We start from the raw sequence: 21,835 nt of genomic DNA, 5'->3' as shown, positions 1-21,835 counted from the left end.
GTTTTGGGGATTTGTTTTCCTGCTGTTTTTTGGTAACAACACAATAGATTAGGTAGCCTAGCATCTTTTATAGAAGGAACCTCTACAAATGTCACTATATAAACATTTACATTTTAGAGGTAATGGCTTGCTTGTTCCCACCCATATTATTAAATCGCTGCAGCATGCCATATATTTCAGTAGCAAAGAACTTGGTACGTTGTATTCAGAGAAGTTTGAATAGAAATTCAGAATATCCATTAAGAGTATGTTGCAAACTAACAGAAAAATTAACAAATAGAGCCTTAGTTAAGTATGGAGATTTCCTTGTTTCATTCAGCAAAAGTACGGAGCATGCAATCTAGAGTTGATGAAGCAGCCCAGTGATGCCATCTGGAAACCAAGCTCATTTCATCTTTCTGTGCCTCTGGCTTTCTCTCTCATGGCTATAAGATGGCTGCCACCAGGCATCCAGTCTGTGACAAGGCAGGAAAGAGAAGTGCAAAGGAGCAAAACTCCAAAGGGTGTGTCAGCTAAATCAAGCAAGGTTCCCCAGAAGTCCCATCTGGCCACTTCTGCTTATGCATCATTGCCAGAACTCTATCACATGACTACCCCTAGACCAATCGCTGGAAGGGAGCCAGGGAGAAGGGCATTGTGATTGGCAGTTCAGTCATACCACCACCCTCCGACAGCTTCCCTAAGGATCCAGTCCATTGAAACTAGGGTTCCGACCGAAGGACATCTATGGAGCACATTGCTTACTATAATGTTTGCCCTGACATGGTGCTCTGCCATCTCTTGAGAGACTCAGGGACTTTCCAGGTGATGACTCTGGGGACATTCCTCTCATGTGGTGAGAAGTGAAAGCAATCCAGTCTAGATGTGCCTCACCTGAGAAGATATATACAATACAATAACAAGATTCGATCTTTACAAGTAATCATTAAATTTCTCTTCAGTAGGGATGCTCCCCAGACTTTCTCAAAATACACTTTAGTTTAAAACAATTTATACACAATTTTCTGGGAGTAAATCTGTTGTATAGAGCAAGATGAACCTGTACTTTAAAAAGGTTTATTTTACCGTTGAGGCATGAATATACAATTCATAACGTAAAATCTTGGTAATCACTCACATACTTATTGGATCTTCATAAGTGTGTTCCACGGGAACTTAGAACTTTACAAGTTCTGCCCTGTTGGTTGGGAAAATGGGTGAATGTTTTCTTAGTCTGAAACTGACATTATTGCACGCCCCCGGTTGACACAGGAGGGAGCATAATTTTATAGCGAAGATCACGATAAGCACCAAAACCATGAGGAAACATTACACTTTGCTGCATTCCCTATACTCACAGATGGGTAGAGTGAAAGTAATTTGCAGCAATCACCCGACTAACCTCATACACCCATACATTGAACATTAGACCATGTGATCCGTTCCTATAAAATAACTCCCCAACTAAGAATGTTCGGACTGGGGACTTCCTGTATCCACATTGCACACGCCTGCCTTATCTTCAGCTCCAGGCCCTGCCCTTATCTAAAACCTGTGCTACTCACTCAAGCTCTTGCTTTGATCTTATCAGTGAGCAACCTCTATATATCACAAGCAAAAGCATGTTGACTTCATTCATTTAAATGCTTCAGTGGCTTCCTTCTGCTCTTAGGATTAAAAAGAAATGTCTGAACATAGTCTAGAAGAGCCCTCACAATCTTGCTTCCACCTATCTTGGACCATCAGCTCAAAACTCTCAAAAGCTACTCTTGGGATCTGAAGGTCAAGCACACTAAATTCCTTATAGTTATTTGAATGTGTGCTCTCTCTCTTGCTTCGTCTCTGCCCACTCATCTTGTCTAAATCTGGGTGAGGGTGCATCCGTACTATTATCGGAGTGTTTCCTTATTATCTTATTCCTCCACTTTCCCACACACTTGTCTGTTACCCCCCAAAGACTTTAAAGTCTCCAAGGAACCAGGGAGTGTGTCTATTTTGTTAACTCTCCTCAATGCCTTGCGCATAGTCAGTGCAATAAACATTTGTTGAGTTGCAATATGAAAGAATGAATCTGAACTCTCCTTACTCTTAGCCCAGATAAACTCTTAGCAGTACAAATTCAGCAACATTTGGCACCTTAAGCCAAAAGGCTTTGTAAATTTTTATTAATTAGGAGGTAAATAAATATCTTTGATCTCTGTTATTAGACTAAACTATCATCCTCCAAGCAATTCCTGAAAAAGTGTATCTTTCAACTGAAGTACCTTATTTATAACTTATGAAAAAAAAGTTCCTAGGTTTCAGTGTTCTGGTTAAAGGGCAAAGAATTTTAGATTAATGTGTTCGTTAAATGCTCATATAAATGAGAATCTTGAGAAGCTTAGTGAGATGTAGGCTTACCTTCTCTCATCCTCTGAGTCCTAGAGCAGCTACAGTGCGATGTCCTGTCTCTGTTCTTAACGCAGAGTACAAGAGATCGCCTGCCACTCTTCCTTCCTTTCAGTTTTCCTCTCTTGTCAAAGTCTTTGCTAGTTGTAATGCACTGATATTGTTTTTGGTAAATATGATATTAGCCAGAAGTTTTTTATTTGATTGTAGGATATAATTGATTTTGATGTGCCTTAAAGTTATGTTATCTTTGAGGTAGGAAATCAAAGAACCCAGAGGGATGGTGGTAGCTGAAGACAGGGAGCTCAATATTCATGATGATCTTGACGTAGATCAAGCTCAAGTCTAAAAGTCCTGTAAGAGTCGTACTGAAGTGCAGACTTTTAGGGTTACTTTTTATTCTTAGTCTGTTCAGGCTGCTATAACAAAACACCACAGACTGAGTCGCTTAAGTAACAACGTTTGCTCACAATTCTGGAGTCTGGAAAGTCCAAGATCAAGACACCGGCAGATTCAGTGTCGGGAAAGGGCCTGCTCCCTAGACGGTCCTGTTCTCCCTTTAACCTCGCACGGAGCTTTCTTTTATAAGGGCACTAATTCCGTTCAGGAGATCTCTGCCCTCATGACCTAATCACCTCCCGCAGACCCCACCTCCTATCATACCACAATGGAGGTTAGGATTTCAACATGAATTGTAAAGGGAACACAGACATTCAGACCACAGGACTATTCTAGATTCAGAAGATTAGGGAGGCGGGAATCTGCAGCCATAAGAAGCACCCCAAGCAATTCTGATGCACGTAGTCATTGGACCATATTGAGAAACACTGAAAATTTGCTAGGTGAAAGCGCTTAGTCAGAAAATGTACACTTGCATATAGATGTTAGAAGACTAACACCTCCAAGTCCACTTAAACTCTTTCCAGATTATCAGGGGTCAAGTTAGAAGGTGGGAGAAAATTGGCATCTAATCACCCACCACCTTCCATAGAAACACTTCTTCCAGAGGCTTCCCAAGCCACCAAAGGGGCAACACTGAGTTACTGGTTTGCAGTTACTGGAAATTCCAAGCCTCCCTCTCTTTTTTGAGTCTGCCCTCCTCCCTCCCAACTCAGACTAGGATCTGACTTTTTTTTTTTTTTTTTTTTTTAGGGTCTGACATTTTTTTGTTTATGACTTTCACTTTAGCAGGTTTTTCTCAATCTCTAATTCTCACTCCCAATCTCTAGTTCTCTTTTCTCACTCAAATTAAAACATATTGTTTTTATTTTTTAATTTAAAAAATCATAAATATATCCTGTTCTAAAATGTGTGTTGCATAGACACAAGTGGAAAATAAAATTTACCCGTAAATCAACCATCTCAATGTAACTTTTTAATAAAGAGTAAATTAAAAAATTAACTTTTATCCACCCCTTTCTTTATATATATTGATATAGTTTTGGCCTTTCATTTCACAGGGAGAGAGATCTGAGTTCTATAAGGATGTGAAGATATCTTTTGCGACATTAGAAAGGATGAACTAGGGAAATACAGAGTGTTTTAAAAAGTAAGTTGTAAGTTTTTGGCCTTTAAAGAAACGGCTATACCTTATATTTGGAGTGTTATGATAACTTCCTAAAATTGGGATTAGGTTATAGTGTATCTAGCGTTATTGGTCGAAAATTTAAAACCTAACTGCAACTCACTTAAGCTCTGGAATAAAAGGCCTAATTTTTTTTTTTTTAATGGAAATAGATAGTTGCTACAGTGTATTTTAAAAGAAATTCATTTAGTTCCTTTTTTTAGTTTTAAAGTCATATTTTATTCATTTTATTTGCCTCTTTTTCTAAAGTTTTGATTTCCACAGTACCATTGGGCTTTGCTTCTTATATGTATATTTAGAGAAATACACATTAAAAACTCACTTGTGTCCTACATCCCCCTGCTGACTCAGGAACAAAACTGAAAACTTATTTCCTTGTCCTTGTCACGAATTATTATTCCTTTTTTTTGCCACTTGGACCTAAAACCAGTTTGCCAGTGAAGCAGAATTAATGTGCTTGTATAAAATCAAATTCTGTCTCTAGTTGGGAATAATCCTGTCAATTTTTTTTTTTTTTTTTTTTTTTTTTTTTTGCGGTACGCGGGCCTCTCACTGTTGTGGCCTCTCCCGTTGCGGAGCGCAGGCCCCGGACGCGCAGGCTCAGTGGCCATGGCTCACGGGCCCAGCCGCTCCGCGGCATGTGGGATCCTCCCGGACCGGGTCACGAACCCGTGTGCCCTGCATCGGCAGGCGGACTCTCAACCACTTGCACCACCAGGGAAGCCCTAATCCTGTCAATTTTTTGAAAAACCAGCCTTTGATTTTGTATATTCAGGTTTGGGTTTGCAGGCGGAAATCCCCAAAGAACACTACACATCTTCTTTATGAGAAAGATTAAATAAATTCATCTCTAGTGTCAAGCTACTTTAGATCTGTCTTAAGTTAAGATTCTACCGTGGTACCTCATAATCTTTGTCTACAGACTAAATTCACAAAAGATCAGAAACTGAGAAGTTTGGGGATATCTTAGGAACTCAGATTTACAATTATAATTACCCCCTAAATAAAATGTTGTTTGCTTATACAGATTAATAAACTTTCTTCACCATAGTCTAGATACTTTTATGCTCATTCTTCCTGAATGATATTTACGACTATGCAAACATAGCTGTATTTATCAATAGATGAAAAGTTACTGAAAGAAGCAGAATTATTGTTCAGATATACACTTAGAGATACATGCTCAAAGGATATCTCAGTATACTGAAATTTCCAAAGGCAAAATTAGCAGAACCTGGTAATTGTAAACACAGAAGACAGTTCTTGCCCGTGTTATTTTTCTCTGCCTTTTCTCTGCCTAGCTTTTCCCAAAGGGGTTCACCCTCTTACTATAAGTCTTTTGCTCAAATTCACCTTGTCAGTGTGTCTGCCCTGGCCACCTTATTTAAACTGTGGTCTGTCCCTCACTTCTCACCTTATTTTCCCCTCACACTGCTTCACTTTCTCTTCTTTCCATCGTATGTATAATCTTGTAACATATCTTATTATTTATTTTCTTATTTGTTGTCTGTCTACAGACGTGTAACCTCCATGAGTGCAGGCTTTTTTGTCTGTTTTGTTCATGGATGTATTCCCAGAGCCTAGAACTGTGCTTGGCACACGGTAGGTGCTTGATTAGTACTTCTTGAATGAATAATCAGGAGTTCCAACTGGAGTTGGAAAAGAATATGGAAAATTTCTTTTTCTGTGGGGTTATTTGTGCTGTCAAACTGTACAACTTTTCTTCCTTGGAGAAGCTATTAAGACCAGACATAAGATACGTTTTCAGTGAACATATGCCATATAAATGTCAGTGAATATATGCCATAAATTGTTGGATTCGGTCAATTTACCCCCCTAAAATTCATCAAATTAATGAGAAAAAAAAAGGAGTCATCATCTTGGTGTCATTTAGGTAAAGCCTCTGCTTTTTTGCTTTATCATATGCAGTTACGGGTAAGAATTCTTGATCTCAGTGCCCACCGTGTACAGGCAGGCAAGGCTGTTTTGCCCATGGTCATATGCATTGCTGCATCTTTAATGATGAATATTATAGACTAATAGACCTCACAATGGACCTATTCAAAGAGTTTGTAGGTGGGAGAAAGATTTAACTCTAAAAATAGAGATCAGATTTTGGCATCATATGCTGCTCTTGAGATGAAAAATCTTCTTATTGGAGCTCCTTTGTACTGAGAACTGCTGGTCCAGTCTCTGCCCCTTGACTGTTCTGATGAGTGGGGTTCTAGCCCAACTGCTCACTTCCCTGCCCCAAGCAGCCAGTAGGAGCCAAATGAGGAGGATACTGATGAGAAAAGGAGCCTCTCAAAGCCCTTTCATAATTTCAGTCCTTTTTGACTTATGGGTAGACTCCCTTGGGTGCTCCCTTTTTGTATAAAGCTCTAAGGAATGTTACAGGTGAAAGGCAGGACTAGAAGTTGAAAACCAATTCCCTAGGATCATCAGCTGTTGCTGACCAAAAGCAGAAGATGCACCAAAGGTCAAATAGCTGATAGATATTTGTTCATGGTCAGTCAGGTTCCCCCAATGCCAGGTGTGTAGAATTGAGGGAAGATTCTTGGCCAGTAACTGGTTTGGAATAATCAGGTTGTACCATACCTGTATCCTGCAGTTATCCTTTGAACGTCTGCTGACATCCAAGAAATGATGCCGGTTTTACAAATCTGGGTTAGATCAGAAGTTTACCTTATGGCCAGGTTTGGTTTCACCTCTCACCACCAAGGCAGAAACAACCTCACAATACAGCATTGTTATATCCACCCGTGAGGCTGCATGGCCAACTGATCTCAGCTCAGACTTGCTGCAATCAACATTTTTTATTGTGAAAATACTGTAAGTTGTGCAAAGAATGAGCATTGTACAATATTACTATCCTAACATTCCATGGGCCTTTTAACTGCAGGGTAACTTAGCCAAATGGTCAAATTCAACTCTTTTCTTTACTGGTAGCCAAGTAATTAAATGACTATAAAAGGATCTACTTTTTCCTCCTACTATAAATAGGTCAGAAAAAAAGCATATCTTCCATAACATTTAAAACTCTTTCTTTCAGAAATGCCTAATTTACCACACCACTACCCCCAGTTGCCGGCATCTGAAATAAAGCAAACTTTCCTTTACACCTAAAAAAAACCAACCAAACAAACAAAAAACCCACCTAATTTAGAAGGATTATTTATAGCCATTTTTAGTTGTTATTATTTCTAAACATACTTTTAGGTGGACCAGTACTTTTCAGCTCAGTTCAAGAGTGACCTGTGTGTGCCATCTAAGAAACTTGTGTCCTGTGTCCCGTCTAGGACTTTTAATAAGAATAAAGTGTTCGGATCATTGTTTCACAATGTTACCGCTCTTCATACTCAAGCTGAGGTATCTAAATGATGTGTTTTCATAAAAGCTCTTGTATATTACAAACTTGGATAGTGCAATTTTGCTTATTTATTATTTTCAAAGTACTCACAAAAGGCTAATACCAAATTCACAGATGTTCTGGTATCATGTATACCTTTAAAATGACTAAACAGGACTTGAAATGCTTTTGGCCATAGAGACTCAACGAGTCTGATTTTTGGCGTTTGAGTCTCTTGTAACATCTATTTTTTCCCCCCTGATAATAAGCAATTGCATTAGGTACCATGTATTGAGGACTTTACAGTGTGTCAGATGCTGCCAGGTACAGTATTTTGATGATTTACAACAAGCCTGAGAAGGCAGTGTTACTTTCCCAGCTTTGTTTTTGATGAGGACACTGAGGCAGATAAGATGTTCAGTATTTTCCTCAAGATCACAGAGCCAATATGATGATTTACGGGCAGGATTGAAACCCAGGTCTTTGTGACTCCAGTAGACATGGTGGTGACTACTCTGGTATCTTCCAATAAGACATGTGCAGAAGTATATGGAATAAAACGTGTGTAATTTTATATAATATTCATGCAACCACCACCAAAATACTTGGTGTGTTGGTTAGCATTTTGTACTTTTAAAATTGAAAACATTTTTAAACATTTAATTTTATTATATAAAATTTTCATCTTTCATTATGAAACTAGTAGAAAAAGGTATTCAGTACATAAAAGTAAATTGGAGAAAAAGCATGCAGAATCCTGCCACCCAATAATAACCACTGTAAGATTGGAGTGAGGGGTATTTCTTCTTCCAAGATGTAATTATACCACATTCTGCTTTTATCTTCCATAGTTATTAAAATCATATACACTTTATGTAACTCTAAATTTATGTAACTCTTTATGTGTAATAGTATTTTGAGTGGACATACCATAGCATATCCCTGACTCTTAGAGATCTAGTTACTTTTTCACTGTTGCACTGTAGAGATTATCTTTCCTTTACCATATTAAAGATTGTTTGCCTCACACAGACTCCTTGAAGTAGAATTGCAGGATTAAAATCTATGGATCTTTTAGAATTCGTGATAAATTGTTTTTTTCAAGAGCTATATTCCTTTACCTTCTGGCCAGCAAAACAGATGAGTTACTGCATCCTCACCTGAATCAGGCATTATCACTTCCCTCATTGCCAACTGATAGCATTAAATAGTATCTTAGAGCTTTCCTGGTTTATGTAATAATCCTGATCAAAATTAATATGATTTCTTTATCATCAAAAGAGTATGATGCTGTTGTTGGCATCGTTTTGCTTTCAGATTAAGCCTGGCCCTTCAGAGTCGGTCTGGAAATGTATCGGTGAATAACAAGTTTCTATTGATTGCAGATGAGGGTACAGTCATCAGGTGGAAAGTGATGCTATCACAGTGCCAGTCTCACTTTGTATCTCTCTGTTCTGTCTTTGCTTATTTTATGCAGACGATTACATAGAGAAAGCAATATGTGGGTCTCTGGGCACCAAGAACTAAAGAAATTCGATGATGCTTCCCCAGTATTTCTGAGCAGGTACTTGTTACAATATACTACTCGTGGAGCAGCCTGCCTCAGTAAAAACAGAACCATATTTCCGAAGAGAGGTTGAAAAAAAGACAATAGAATTGAAACTAACTTGTAGGATTCTTTCAGCTCTTGAGGTAAACAAAACTATAATAAAATATAATTTTTACCATTTAGATTTAGAATCAAGTGAGTTTGAAGCGTAGATTCATAGATGACTTCAGCATTGGTTATCTTCTTTAGTCTCCCAGTTATATATATATATATATATATACATTTTTTTTCCTTGAAGTATTTCCAAAATGCAACATCTTTAAAATAGCCAATATATTATTCATCCATTCATATGTCAGGAGCCCACTTTAGGCCAGCATTGTAGTATAAGGCCTTGGGTGTACAAAACTGAGTAAGACACAGTTCCTAGCTTTCAGGATTACAGACCTGTAAATTTATGTGTGAAATATAAAGAGTTAAGTGGTATAATACGTAGGCAAAAGGTGTATAGAAAGCACAGAGGTGATGAAGGAAAGGTTTAATCCAGTTGACCTAGAAGCAGTCAGGGAATATCTTCACAAAGATCAACAAAATGACAAGGATGGGTTGGAAGGGCATTCAAAGTGGTGAGAATAGTGTGTGTAAAGAAAGACAAGGTGTGGCAGGGGGTGTGGTATCTCTTGAAAATCACAGTATGGCTGTAGCATAGGATGTTCCAGGAGAAGTTATAAGACATGATTTCAGAGTAGTCAGAGGTAAGATCATTGGAATCATGTGAAAACATTTAGACATAGTTTGGGAGACAATGGTCAAATCTGTTAAAACTCTCTAGAGCCTATAACCTACATTAATGACATTCCTGTTAAAATAAACAAGGTAGTTGGAAAATATAAAGTACTTGCCTTTGTATGATTTAATTGTCTACATTTTCTTAGATATAGTCTTGTACACGTGTCCTCAATAATTTTTCAATACTAGATTCTATGATCTGAAAGCACAGGAATATGGCAAGTCCTTTTGTACAGCTAGAAGGACACAGTAAATCAGTCTTAAGTAGGAAGGTAAAAAGGCAGAAAATTGTGTACTGTGTCAAAGATTGCAAAGAAATCACATTGAAAATTGTGTAATATGCCAAAGTATGTCCAGCCATTAAGTGACCCAGGGAATGTGCCTGTCAGTATACAAAAAAAGTAGGCAAATATCAGATTGGAAAAGGAGTCAGCTTCTAGCATGCAGTGGCTTTTTGAGATGTATTCTCTGGAGACTTTGACCACTTAAGCAAGGGCACTGTTTTTTTAGTTTATCTTCTTCAATTTATTTCTCTCTGTTAAAATCAATAGCCTTATGAATGTAACTTAAAGGAATACTTTCTTGAAGAATCAGTAGATTTCAGCAGTAAGTGATTATTTATGTTTGTGAATGTCAGAAGGAATGATGGGGAGCTGGAAAAGGTGATGATACACTATTGCTGAAAGAACCAACTGGGAAGGTATATAGCATTCTGGGTAAGAACCCATTGTAGCGATTAAGGGCACAGGGCTGACACTTGGCTGCCTGGGTTTAAATCCCAGCGCTGTCACTGTAAATCTCTGGGTTCTGTACAGTTATTTAACCTTGTTCTTTAGTTTCTGGGTCTGCAAAATGGGCATGATCACGGGTTCTCTGAAATGTAAATGAGACATTGTATGTAACAAGTCCTTGAAACACTAAGAACAGTGCCTGGAATGTAATAAGTTCTCAGTTAAACAAGTTATTATTACTTTGACCAAATTGAAAAGCATTCTGTTTTAGTGTTCTGGAGCAGTGCACAAATGTGCCCTCAAGCCAGTGTTAACTTTGTGTCTGTTGTGGAGCAGCAAATTCATGTACTGGAGATCTGCTGTGGATGCTCAGTAAAACTTTTAAATGTTGTTGTAGCATGTAGGCATGTAGGCATCTAGAATTTCTCAGGTTGGCTCAAAAATACTTTAGACTGAAGGATACATCTTGAATAAACACTTGTCAAATCTTTTTTTTTTTTTTTTTACTTTTTTTATGGGGAGTGGGGCACGCGGGACCTTTATGTGTAAACATAGCTAAGTATATTCTTTCTCCCAAATCTTGTTGCTTAGTAAGTTGGTCGTGACAAATAAGAAAAGAGAATAGTGAAAGCAAAGGCTGAGGTTTACAGAGTGATGGCTATCTATTAACACAGTGTGTGCATGCCACCGTGAATAATCTCAAGGACACAGTCCCCCTTAATGCCAAAGGGAATGCCCTTGGGAATATGGGAAGACACATTAACCTTCCGGCTCGCAAAGAAACCATGAGTCAGATACACACCCTTCTCCTTAAGCATTTGTACTTCCTTCTGAAACTGTCTGATTGAAGAAAAGGATGTTCTGGGCATTGCTATTTGAAGAATCTCTTTTCTCAGAACCCATGCTTGATAAATCCCAGCGGTACCTTAGACATGTCTCAGGATTCACCTGCCATGCAAGTGAAGAAGAAATTATTCTTGTCTCACAACCTAGTAGTAAAGAGAAACTTTAGAAATGAAACAAATTCCCCTTTCACTCACTTTCTGGAGAGATGGGAGTTGTGCTCTTCATTTCTGTTTGTTTGATAGACCTTGAGATTTTTCTATTAAACATTTTCCCCAAGAGGAATTTTTATCACTGTTTCTAGCTTCGATCCTGTAATTGAAGGGGGGAAAAGAAAAAAAAAAAAAGCAAAGTGCAAGTCTCTGTGGGAAATGATGAACACAGATATAAAGATAAAAAGCTCCTAAACCAGTGTTGGCCACCCTGGCAGGTTTTATTCTGGTTCCCCATGTAGAAACTGATGACACACACATAGTAGAGAGCAGCTTCCTGTTCAACTCATTCAACTTGGTACACAATCATCAGAGGGTCAGTGTCTCCCAACATGGCAGAAATGCAGGATACCAAAGGCCTGAGGGTGACTAATAAAAATAATCAAATAATTTGTTCTAAGATTTAGAAAACAGTGCAACTGATTTTGTTCATTACAATTGGCATTCTTTAACATATGGTAGCACCTACTTGTATAGTTCTGAGATTTACAAAGTAGAGTTGTTCTTAATTTTAAAAAGTTTGTGTCACAGAAACCTTTATTGTTATCAAATTGTCATACTTTGATGATTTAGAAGAGACTGGCTAAGAACATGTAAGATCAGTATTAGAGGTGTAAGTCCTGATAGTCTAATGTGTTTTTACGTTTCCCCATCCAGGGCTAGGAAAGGGTTGGCAACCATGGAATTCTTATAGTCAAGGGGTGAATGGAAATAACTGGAATTCTACTTCAAAAGGGGGTTGTTTTGGCAGTGACGATTCTTCATTCCACGTTATTCATTTCTGGAGAGATATTATAAAATGCAATTCTGGATGATCTTCTTGGCAAGGGTAGCATCGCAACAGGTATACAGTTTGTAAGAGTTGATCACTCCAGGCTTCACAGGGCAGCTGGACCATGATTCCATTGTAGACAGAAATGAACCTAATCCTAGAATAATGAAGGGAAATATTGCTCGAAATTGGTCGTTTTGTCTTATTTTCAATTTTAAATAGCACTGCTGATTTGAAACCGGGTGTTTATTTACTCTATGCTTGGAATTGGTTTGAAGCAATTCAGCCTGAGCGTATGTGAAACAAAAGTGATGTCATTCTAAGCAATGAACATGTTTTTCGAAGCTGTATCACATTTCAACACACACTCTTGGTTTTCCGATTTCTCTTTTTTCTTCATCTCTTTCTCTATATTTCTCTTGTCCAGGGTATCTCAACCTTGGCACTGTTGACATTTGGGGTGGATAATTCTTGGCTGTGAAGGGCTGTCCTGTGCAACATCCAGGCCCTCTACATACTTGATGCCAGTAGCCAGTCCTCCTCCAGTTGTGCAAATGTCTCCAGACATTGCCATATATCCTCTGAGGGGCAAAATCATCACCCCCTCTGAGAACCACTGGGGTAAATGAAAAGAAAAGAGGTCCGCAGATTGAGCCCTGAGAGCTCTGCAATCTTTAAAGACTGGGCGGATGAAGAGGTAGCCAGCAAAGGAGAATGAAAAAAGAGCAGATGGTGGAGTTGGAGAAGAAATAAGAGAACACAGTGTCCCAGAAACCAAGTGAAGAAACTGTCACAGAAAAGAGGGGGTTACCGTCTGTGTCAAATGCTGCTGTTCATTAGACCACTTGAGATGAAGCCTCCTTCTTTAGGGATTTAACATAAGAGTGATAAAGTACAGAACAAATGGATTGCTGCAAATAGGAAAATGTACTTGATGGAGCCTGTAGCGTATATTTTAAGATTGAAATACAGAGGACGGTCACAAGCCAAATCTTTGTTGTTGAAAATAGTATAAAATGGCACTTTAGAACCTGTGACAGTCGGGATAAATTGAACACATGCTAATAATTTCTAACATATCATATATTTCAGTGGAAATCCTAAGCTTTGGTGCCTAGTCCATTGTAAGGTAGTATATGATAAGTCATATGTTACTAATACGAGTTCAAGTACTGATATTTGTGAGTTTATATATTTATGAGTGGCTTCCGCACAATCCATAACAGTGTGACTCTCAGCCCCTTGAATTCTAAAATGCTTTCTTGAGTTGGAGAGAAGAGACTGCTTTTGGATCTAGCAAACCAAAATTAAAGGATGAAGGTTCGCTATCTGTAGGGGATTCCTATGTCACAATAGAAAAAGGCCTTTAGACCTTCCTGTTATTCAGGGTAATCCATGTGGTGGGTTGAATAATAGTCTCTCTAAGATGTCCATGTCTTAATCTTTGGAATTTGTATTTTACCTTACAGAGCAAAAGAGATTTTGCAGGTATGAGTAGGGTAGGGACTTTGAGATGAGGAGATTATTCTGGAATATCTGGACAGGCCCCAAAAGGCAAGGAAACAGACTTCCCCCAGAAGCTCCAGAAGGAATGCAGCCCTGGGAACACCTTGATTTTAAGCCCACAAGACTCATTTCAGACTACTGACCTTCAGAACTATACGATAATACATTCACGTGGTTTTAAGCCACGAAATTTGTGGGAATTTGTTTCTGCAACAGTGGAAAAGTAATACAATCCAATTCGTAAGGCAGGTTTTCCTCATTACCAACCTTCCCAAAGCTAGTGCCTATAGGCCTTATTTATGTCACTGAATGAGAGTTCAGATTTTGAAGTAACAGTGTGAATACCCTAATCAAAATCTTGCCGTATTATTATTTTCAAGAGCAAAATGAAATTGATAGTCTTTGCTTGGATAATTAGGTGATATCTCATGGGTGAAAAAATGTCTGCCATTTTTACTACCTTGCTAATATGTCATTGCTAGTTTTTACTCAGGTTTCATTTGTTATGTAAATTTGATTTGGGGACAGAAAAGTGTCCATGAGTTATACCATGAAATAATCTTCATCATTGCTGAGCTGTTTTCTCACTAATCCAGAAATAGTGTTTGGGACATATTTTCTCATTGCTTCCCCAATACCCTTTCAAACTTTATATCCAGGAGAAAGGTAGTGCAATGGTATATTTAATCACCCAGTAGTTAACATGAAAACATGTAATTTTTTCCTTGATAGTATTTTCCGGCTTCTTTAAAGTTGTCTGAAGCAATGAATGTCAACTAAAACTCTATAAATAGAAGGAGGTAGTTAACAAAACCGAAATGGGTCATCTTTCAGTTCAAACAGTTTGCCCTTGAGTATAGAGAAAGTGCTCTCAGATTTGGGTATGTTTATGCTTATTTATATAGTTATCTGTGCAGCTGTCATTTTGATTTAAATCTGGGAACATTTTATGTCTGAATTGGATTTAATCTTGTAAACCTGAAATCCTGTTTCCATTCCATTGTGAATAATCATATGCTTTTTATAGTGTTTTTTCACTTCTGGTTTTAGTCTCCAGCTCTCAGATAAATCTATTATCTACAGAACATTCGGGCTTCTGCAGGATAAAGACAAACAGAAGACAGATGTTTATATTTGACTCGGTTTTATTTTTATATTTTTAACATTTTATATTAATTTTATATTTCTGTGGTCAGCAGGCCATTCGAGTGGATGACAAGATTTTTTTTTTTTTTAAGCTTGCAGCCTTGACACAAGCCCATAATTATAGGTTGTACAACTTCCGGCCCAAGAAAATTTCATATTCAGGGAAAAAAAATCACTAATACCTCATTTATATTACATAGTAGATTTTAAGGCTGTAAGAGATAAAATTTAATCTGGTGACACCTTTAATAAGGTGTCACTCAACTGCTCTTATTTAATAGGAGCCATTTCAGAATTTTAGTATGCTTTCTGTATTATCTTTATTATTATATTTAAAAATAATCAACAAATGATCATTTCTTCATTGGAAATTCAGATGAAAGCTTTCTGTTTCTTAGAACAAAGGGCGTTTCTTTAAGGGCATTAGCACAATGAAACTGAATTGCTGATGAAACTACTTTCTGGATTCTTTCTGCATGTTGCCTCTACTGTTCAGAACATACTGGTTTGTTTGTCTTTTTTATGGCCACTAGAGTTAGTGTTTTACCATGACTAGTATCAATAGCTGATGTATTATATAAGACAGTTACGTGAAAATTGTAGCTTGAAGTGACAATCATTCCCAAAGAATCAGGAGGAGAATATTGAGAGCAATACTGTCAAACAAAACAGAAGCTAGAAATTATTTTGTCAATGCAGGGCTCATTATAAGTTTGCTTTGTGGTGGGAGGAGATTTGTCTAATTAAGACCACTGATACATTTTTGGCTAAATTTTTATTCAGAGATTGTGGCAAGCTTTACTCTCTTTAAGGAGATTAGAAACCTCTGTCAAAGAATTCTTTCTTTCTTTGATTTACTATCCTCAGAAATCTTTGATTCTAACTTTGGCATTGATTCTTCCTGATCCGTTAGGTTAAACCATGTCTTCCAAAACAAAAATAATCTTGAACCTCTCTAGGATGCAATACTTCAGGGTTAAAGCTGACCTTTACTCTGTGTGACAATTCAGGACACAGCTTGACTGACAATAATGCCATGATTAGCCTAGCCATTTTCTAAACTTTTCCCGGAACAGGAGAATATTCATTCTTAAATAAAAATTTAATGAAGGTCCCATCTGGAATTCTCAAGAAAGTGACACAGTCCAGCCCTGGCTAGAGCTCCAGGAGCACAACTTCAGGATCCCTCAGCAGAAAACCTTCCTTTATACCCTCATCAAATTTTAACCACCATACACATCCGCTGAGTACCTTGTTGGCAAAAAGCAGTGTATTTCCTTCAGTCTCTGGGTCTGGTTGACCTCGAACAACTAGATGACCAGATATTTCTCCAGCAAAGATGGATTTATTGGGGATCAGCAGAGAATTGCTCTTTGGAGTCTACAACCATGGCAAGCCACGTGCAAGCCACCACAGAGGAAGGAAAGGAAAAACGGCTCTGATAGAGGGGAAAGGGAAGTGGGGAGGGCAGTAGTAAACAGAGTCCATGGCTTTTCATTGGCTGAGCTGTTGCCACGAAAGAAGAGGAGTCTTTCTTCTTCCTGTTGGGCTCCGCTGTGGTCCCGGGGCAGGAGAGCTCCCCCTTCTGGTCTCCTGACGCTATTTAATTGAGGTTTCTGTTCATTGGTTTTTTAGGGTCTGCAATTCATATGTGTCCTATAACTACTTTCAGAACCTTGAATTATTTTCTGACTTGAATCAGCAACGGAACTAAAGGAGAAACCTGAAAAGAGATGTGGCCCTACTGAGTAACATACTTTCTCAGCTTCACACACTTCACACGTAGAAAGGTGGAAACTTTCTATGTACCAGGTAGATCAGCCAAAGTAGGAGATGCTTTTAGGTCTCCTTTTCTTTTCTTTCCTTTTTTCCCCTCACAGCTTAATTTTCCCTTTCACAACGCCTTGTGTCTCACACATACACAGTAGCCGTAAAAACAAGGTCACTGACATAAAGGAGCTCAGGTCATCTCTCCAAGGTCCTCATTAGCAATTATCCTATGTGAAATGCTACCCACATGAAAGTTTTGCCATTCTCAGATAAACTTGTCTGACTTCCAAAGGAGTGCAGGTCACCTGGCAGAGATCTTGACGTGAGCATTAAGGGACTCTAGTTACAAGGTACTGGTTTCAGTGGAATCCCAGGAGTTGAAAAAACCAAAAAAAGCATTTGAATAGATACGTACCCTTTAAGAAGTGTTGTTAGAACAATAAATACAAATCATAAGCAGCTACTCAGAATAGGTCAGAATAGAAAAAGCATCTAGGAATGTTTTGGAACAAAGTACCATGATAAAGAAATCCAGCTCTTTAAGGATAAAGGATAAACCATTGTTTTGATTAATTATGGACTAATTATTATTCACATTCACTAATTATTTCATTATTCACATTGATGACAGAAGTAAAAGGGGAAAAAAGGGTAAATACAAGCATGACAAGCTCAAAGCATATCAGTATTTCATGTGGGTGATCCTTATTTGGTTGGTTACTTCATAATTATAGCTACAGAATCACCTCATGAAAAGTATTTATTAAGTTAAACGTTGTGCTATATGATTGTGCATTTAAGACTTACTAAACAAAGAGTCCATACCATCTAGAAATTGCTAGTTATCTGGTAATAAAACAATGTAGTGTTACCATTATACCCAGCTATGGAGGCCTGTCACAATATGAAGTATTATTGGGTTACTGTTGAAGCTTTAGGGACGTCATCTATCCACATTAAATAGTAAGTGGGCCAGTGACAAGTCATTATTCATCTTGACTATAACTGAACCTTTGCTAAAGAGATACCAGAATGGAAAGATAGTTTAAATCGTCCATCTGGCTAAAGAAAATTTTTCTTCTAAGTAAAATGGAAAAAGCATAACATTCAACTATAAATGATAAATTTTGGTTACTCAGTTGAAGAGGTAAGAATTAATGCTTCCTTAGATGACTCCCTCTTTTAGAAGAAGCCTAAGCTTTGTTCTAAATTAACCCAAAGCGTTATTTACCTTTTTTATTTTTTGTGCATTTACTTATTTTTAAATAATAAAAATAAATTTAAAAAAATTAAAATATTTTTAAATAATAATTTTTAAAGGTTATACTCCATTTACAGTTATTACAAAACATTGGCTATATTCCCCGTGTTGTAAAATACAACCTTGGGGCTTCGCTGGTGGCGCAGTGGTTGGGAGTCCGCCTGCTGATGCAGGGGACACGGGTTCATGCCCCGGTCCGGGAAGATCCCACATGCCGCGAAGCGGCTGGGCCCGTGAGCCATGGCTGCTGAGCCTGTGCGACCGGAGCCTGTGCCCCACAACGGGAGAGGCCACGACAGTGAGAGGCCCACGTACTGCAAAAAACAAAACCAAAAACAACCTTGTAGCCTATCTTATACCCAATAGTTTCTTCCTCCTGCTCTCTCACATCTTTATTGCCCCTCCCCTTCTCTCCCCACTGGTAACCACTAGTTTGTTCTCTATATCTGATTCTGCTTCTTTTCTGTTATATTCATTACTTTGTTGTATTTTTTAGATTCCATATATAAGTGATATCATACAGTATTAGTCTTTCTTATCTGACTTCTTTCACTTAGCATACTGCCTTCCAAGTCCATCCACTGTTGCCAAAGCATTATTTAAATTCCACCATAGTGGAAGATTTATATAAGATACCATAAGTAACTTATTTTTATTATAGCATTTATAATTAAACAACTATCAGTTCCTATTATTGACTGCCTGTGACCCAGATGTAGCCTAGACAATTGATTTATGTTTACCTACCTGCTTGATCACGGCCATTACAATTTTTGGTAGTTTTGACCAATATGCAGTATGTGGCCATGTGACCCTGAGCAACCAATGTCATCAGCACCCGCCCCCTATTTCCTCTTCTGTAGAACAAGGAAATTTGTCCCTCGAAATTCTCAAATTCTGCATGTTTATGTTGATTGACTTGTTTGCCCTAGCTGTGTGGAATTGAAGATTCTTAAAGAGATCTTTAGAAAGCATGCAAAAAAGAATGGTCGTTGCCAGGAAGCTAGTAATCCATTAGGGCTAATTCTCATTCTAGAACTGAAGAAATTTGAGGAAGAAATACAGAGAGAAGATTTTTATTCTTTTGTTGGTTCTTCAAGGCACATTATTTTAAATGTAATTAATCGAACTATAACCAAACTTGGAATTAGATTGACTGAGCAAGAGAAAGAATGATAAATAATTGTAAGGAAGAGTTTTCAGTGGTATATATAGTGAATTTGTTATCCAGCAGGTGAAGAGGATTGTGATCAAAGTGTCCCAAGCCCAGAAAATATGACAGTTGAAACAAACCTGTAGAGATTTCTCTTCATCTTTTCACAGTTAAACATTGTGCTGCAAAGTTGCACAATAGCCTTGCAAGTCAGAAGGAGGGTTTAAGGAATTCTTATAACTTAGCAGACACACCCTTCTTTCCTCCAAAAGTATACCACAGATGAGCAGGGAGATCTGAGGCTGCTTAACCTCTAAGCCACGGTCCTAAGCCATAACACATAAGAAGGATTAGGAGGATTAAATAACAAAGGTTTTTAGCACTATCTCTACCCACAGGAATCACTCCCTAAATCATAATACCATGATTATTGTCACTTATCATTTACCTTTCTAATTTAGAAAAGAATATATACTTTTTCATATTACTATTATCTACATTAACTTCATAAATTTTGTTTTTCTTGAGTGAGTCCTTGCTTATATGCATGTAAATGCAGTGATTCTGACATTTAAAGTAATGCTATACACTTGCAAACTTCAAAGAAGTAAAGCAATAAATCTAGTTATGGCCAAAAATACTCTCTTTTTGAAATGTTCAATAGTTACAGTTTCCATAAAATCGTCTCATTTCCACTTCTCTTTGAAATATAGAAATAGTCTCTTTCTTTCTGGAGGAAGAAAATGGATGGTATTTTTTTTCTGACTATTTTATTCTTTAGTTATTAAGACATTACTGGGAAAGCACAACTGTTCATTTACTCAGTTAGTATTCACTGAGACCCCTTGTGCCCAGGTGCATAAATATTTTCCTCTATTAGAAAATTTGATATGACAAGATCATGATCATTCAACAGGTATTTATTAAGCACTTACTGTGTGCCAGGTCTTGTGTTTCCAAGAGTTTGCGACACTCAGGGGAAGTGATTTATTTGACACTATTTACCAGTTGATTTCGGGAATCACTGCTTTATTTGGTGGGGTTCACCAGGTAGGTCACTTGCACTCACTGGAGGAGGAGTGATGCTTCTGTAAATAATAAGATCCCTCATGAGTCAGCAATACATGGTAGTGCTTTGGGGAAAAAATATGAAGCCTTTTACAAGTAATGCTCTTCAGGTTAATGCATTTTGCTTTTTGTGTTATATCTTGTAACCTATTTTTCAGCCCTTTCCATTTTAATCTGAGTGAGGAATACCCATTTTAAAAGAAACATTGCTTTATCATATCAGAAGGTATACTCAGATGTTTCAGTTATTTACACAGCCTCTGTTACTTTCTGTTGAATCAAAGTCTACAAAAGCTTTGTGTTTTTTGTTCTTTATGGCATTATCAATACTATTGTTCACTTCTCCTTGGTACAATAATAAATCAGCAGGACATGCAGATTTTATTTAGTTAGACCTTCCTGACTGAAAGTCCCACCTAAATCTGACTAACAAAAAGAGAAAAGGACGAATGGGCTCCTGTGTTCCATTATCTTTTTTGTTAATCTTGTGTTGTCTCTCCATGCTTCATATTGCTTGAGTTCTGTTTGTTTCCCGGAGTATTTTAAAGCAAATCCAAGACATATAATTTCACCCATAAATATTTTCTGATAAGAGCTTTTAAGATTATGACTGGTAACTTTCTGATTTTATTAAAGATTTTTTTTAAACAATTGGTTTGTTCAAATGTGGATCCAAAAATGTTCTGCATGTTACCTTTGATTGTTATGTCTCTCAAGTCACTTTTAATCTAGAACAGTCCCAGATTTTGATTTCTTACCACTGACATTTTGAAGAAATAAATTCAGCTGTCCTACAGAATGTCCAAAGTTTGGCTTTATCCCCTATCTTTCCTATAAGCAGGTAGTAAAATCAGATGTTTGATGAGATTCAAGCTCAAGGTTTTAGGCCACTGTACTGTAGGTGGTTCTGTGTTCTTCCTATTGCATTGTATGATGTCTGACAGGCCTATTATTGATGATAATACTAAACTTTAATGCCTGCCTCCCTTGGTGGAGAAGATGTCAGGAATCCATCCTGGCGGGGGGCGCTTTAAGTCATGTAGCTTAATTTTAGTGTTGTAAATTATCAAGTGTTTCTCCAAAATCATTTTTTAGTATCACTAGCCTATTAGGAAGATGCTATTTTAAAAGACCTTCTTGTCCTAGGACACAACTCTGTCACCTAATATTTTATTTCCAATAAAAATAATTCCTTTTTAAAAATTCATCTATCTAAATGGTCCAACAAACTCTGAAAAATAATTCTTTCAGTGAAAAGGTTTCTTTTTTACCTCAGTGCTATGTTGTTGAAATGTTTATGGTTATAGAGCCCAAAAAGAAAATCTGTCTATCCTTATATGGGTTGGTTAATCCAGATGACCTAATTTGTCAGGAGAGGATTCAACGGCCGCCATGTTGCCAAATGGATAAACATTCTCTCTTCAGTGAAGGGGGCACATTCCCAAGAATATGTTTTTGGTGCTTACCAAGAGGAGAGTGGTATAAAAGTTGATGAACAATGAATAAATATAAAATTCTAATGAATAAAAATAATTGCTTAAAGATCTTTATTTCATAAGATTTTGGTTTTCTGTTTGTTCATAGGAAGAAATCTTTCCTGTTTTCTGCTCTGTATGCTGCCTTTATCTTCGGTGGTCGGCACCTAATGAACAAACGGGCGAAGTTTGAACTGAGGAAGCCATTAGTGCTCTGGTCTCTGACCCTTGCAGTCTTCAGGTAGGTTGTTTTGTTTGT

At 37.6% G+C, this 21,835-nt stretch overlaps 1 protein-coding gene across 6 annotated transcripts in view; it reads left to right on the top strand.

The window, feature by feature from the left end:
• The window catches only part of ELOVL6 (ELOVL fatty acid elongase 6), a 365,824-nt gene that overhangs the window by 285,631 nt on the left and 58,358 nt on the right, over nt 1-21,835 (top strand). For all 6 annotated transcript variants that reach the window (XM_067036486.1, XM_059066176.2, XM_067036487.1 and 3 more), the window contains one exon: nt 21,686-21,817. In XM_067036486.1, coding sequence (XP_066892587.1) covers nt 21,686-21,817 — 132 coding nt within the window. The remainder of the gene's footprint in view (nt 1-21,685; nt 21,818-21,835) is intronic.

Source organism: Kogia breviceps, chromosome 6, assembly GCF_026419965.1.
Source record: "Kogia breviceps isolate mKogBre1 chromosome 6, mKogBre1 haplotype 1, whole genome shotgun sequence".
NCBI classification, from domain to species: Eukaryota; Metazoa; Chordata; class Mammalia; order Artiodactyla; family Physeteridae; genus Kogia; species Kogia breviceps.
This window is presented reverse-complemented; position numbering and strand designations above follow the sequence as displayed.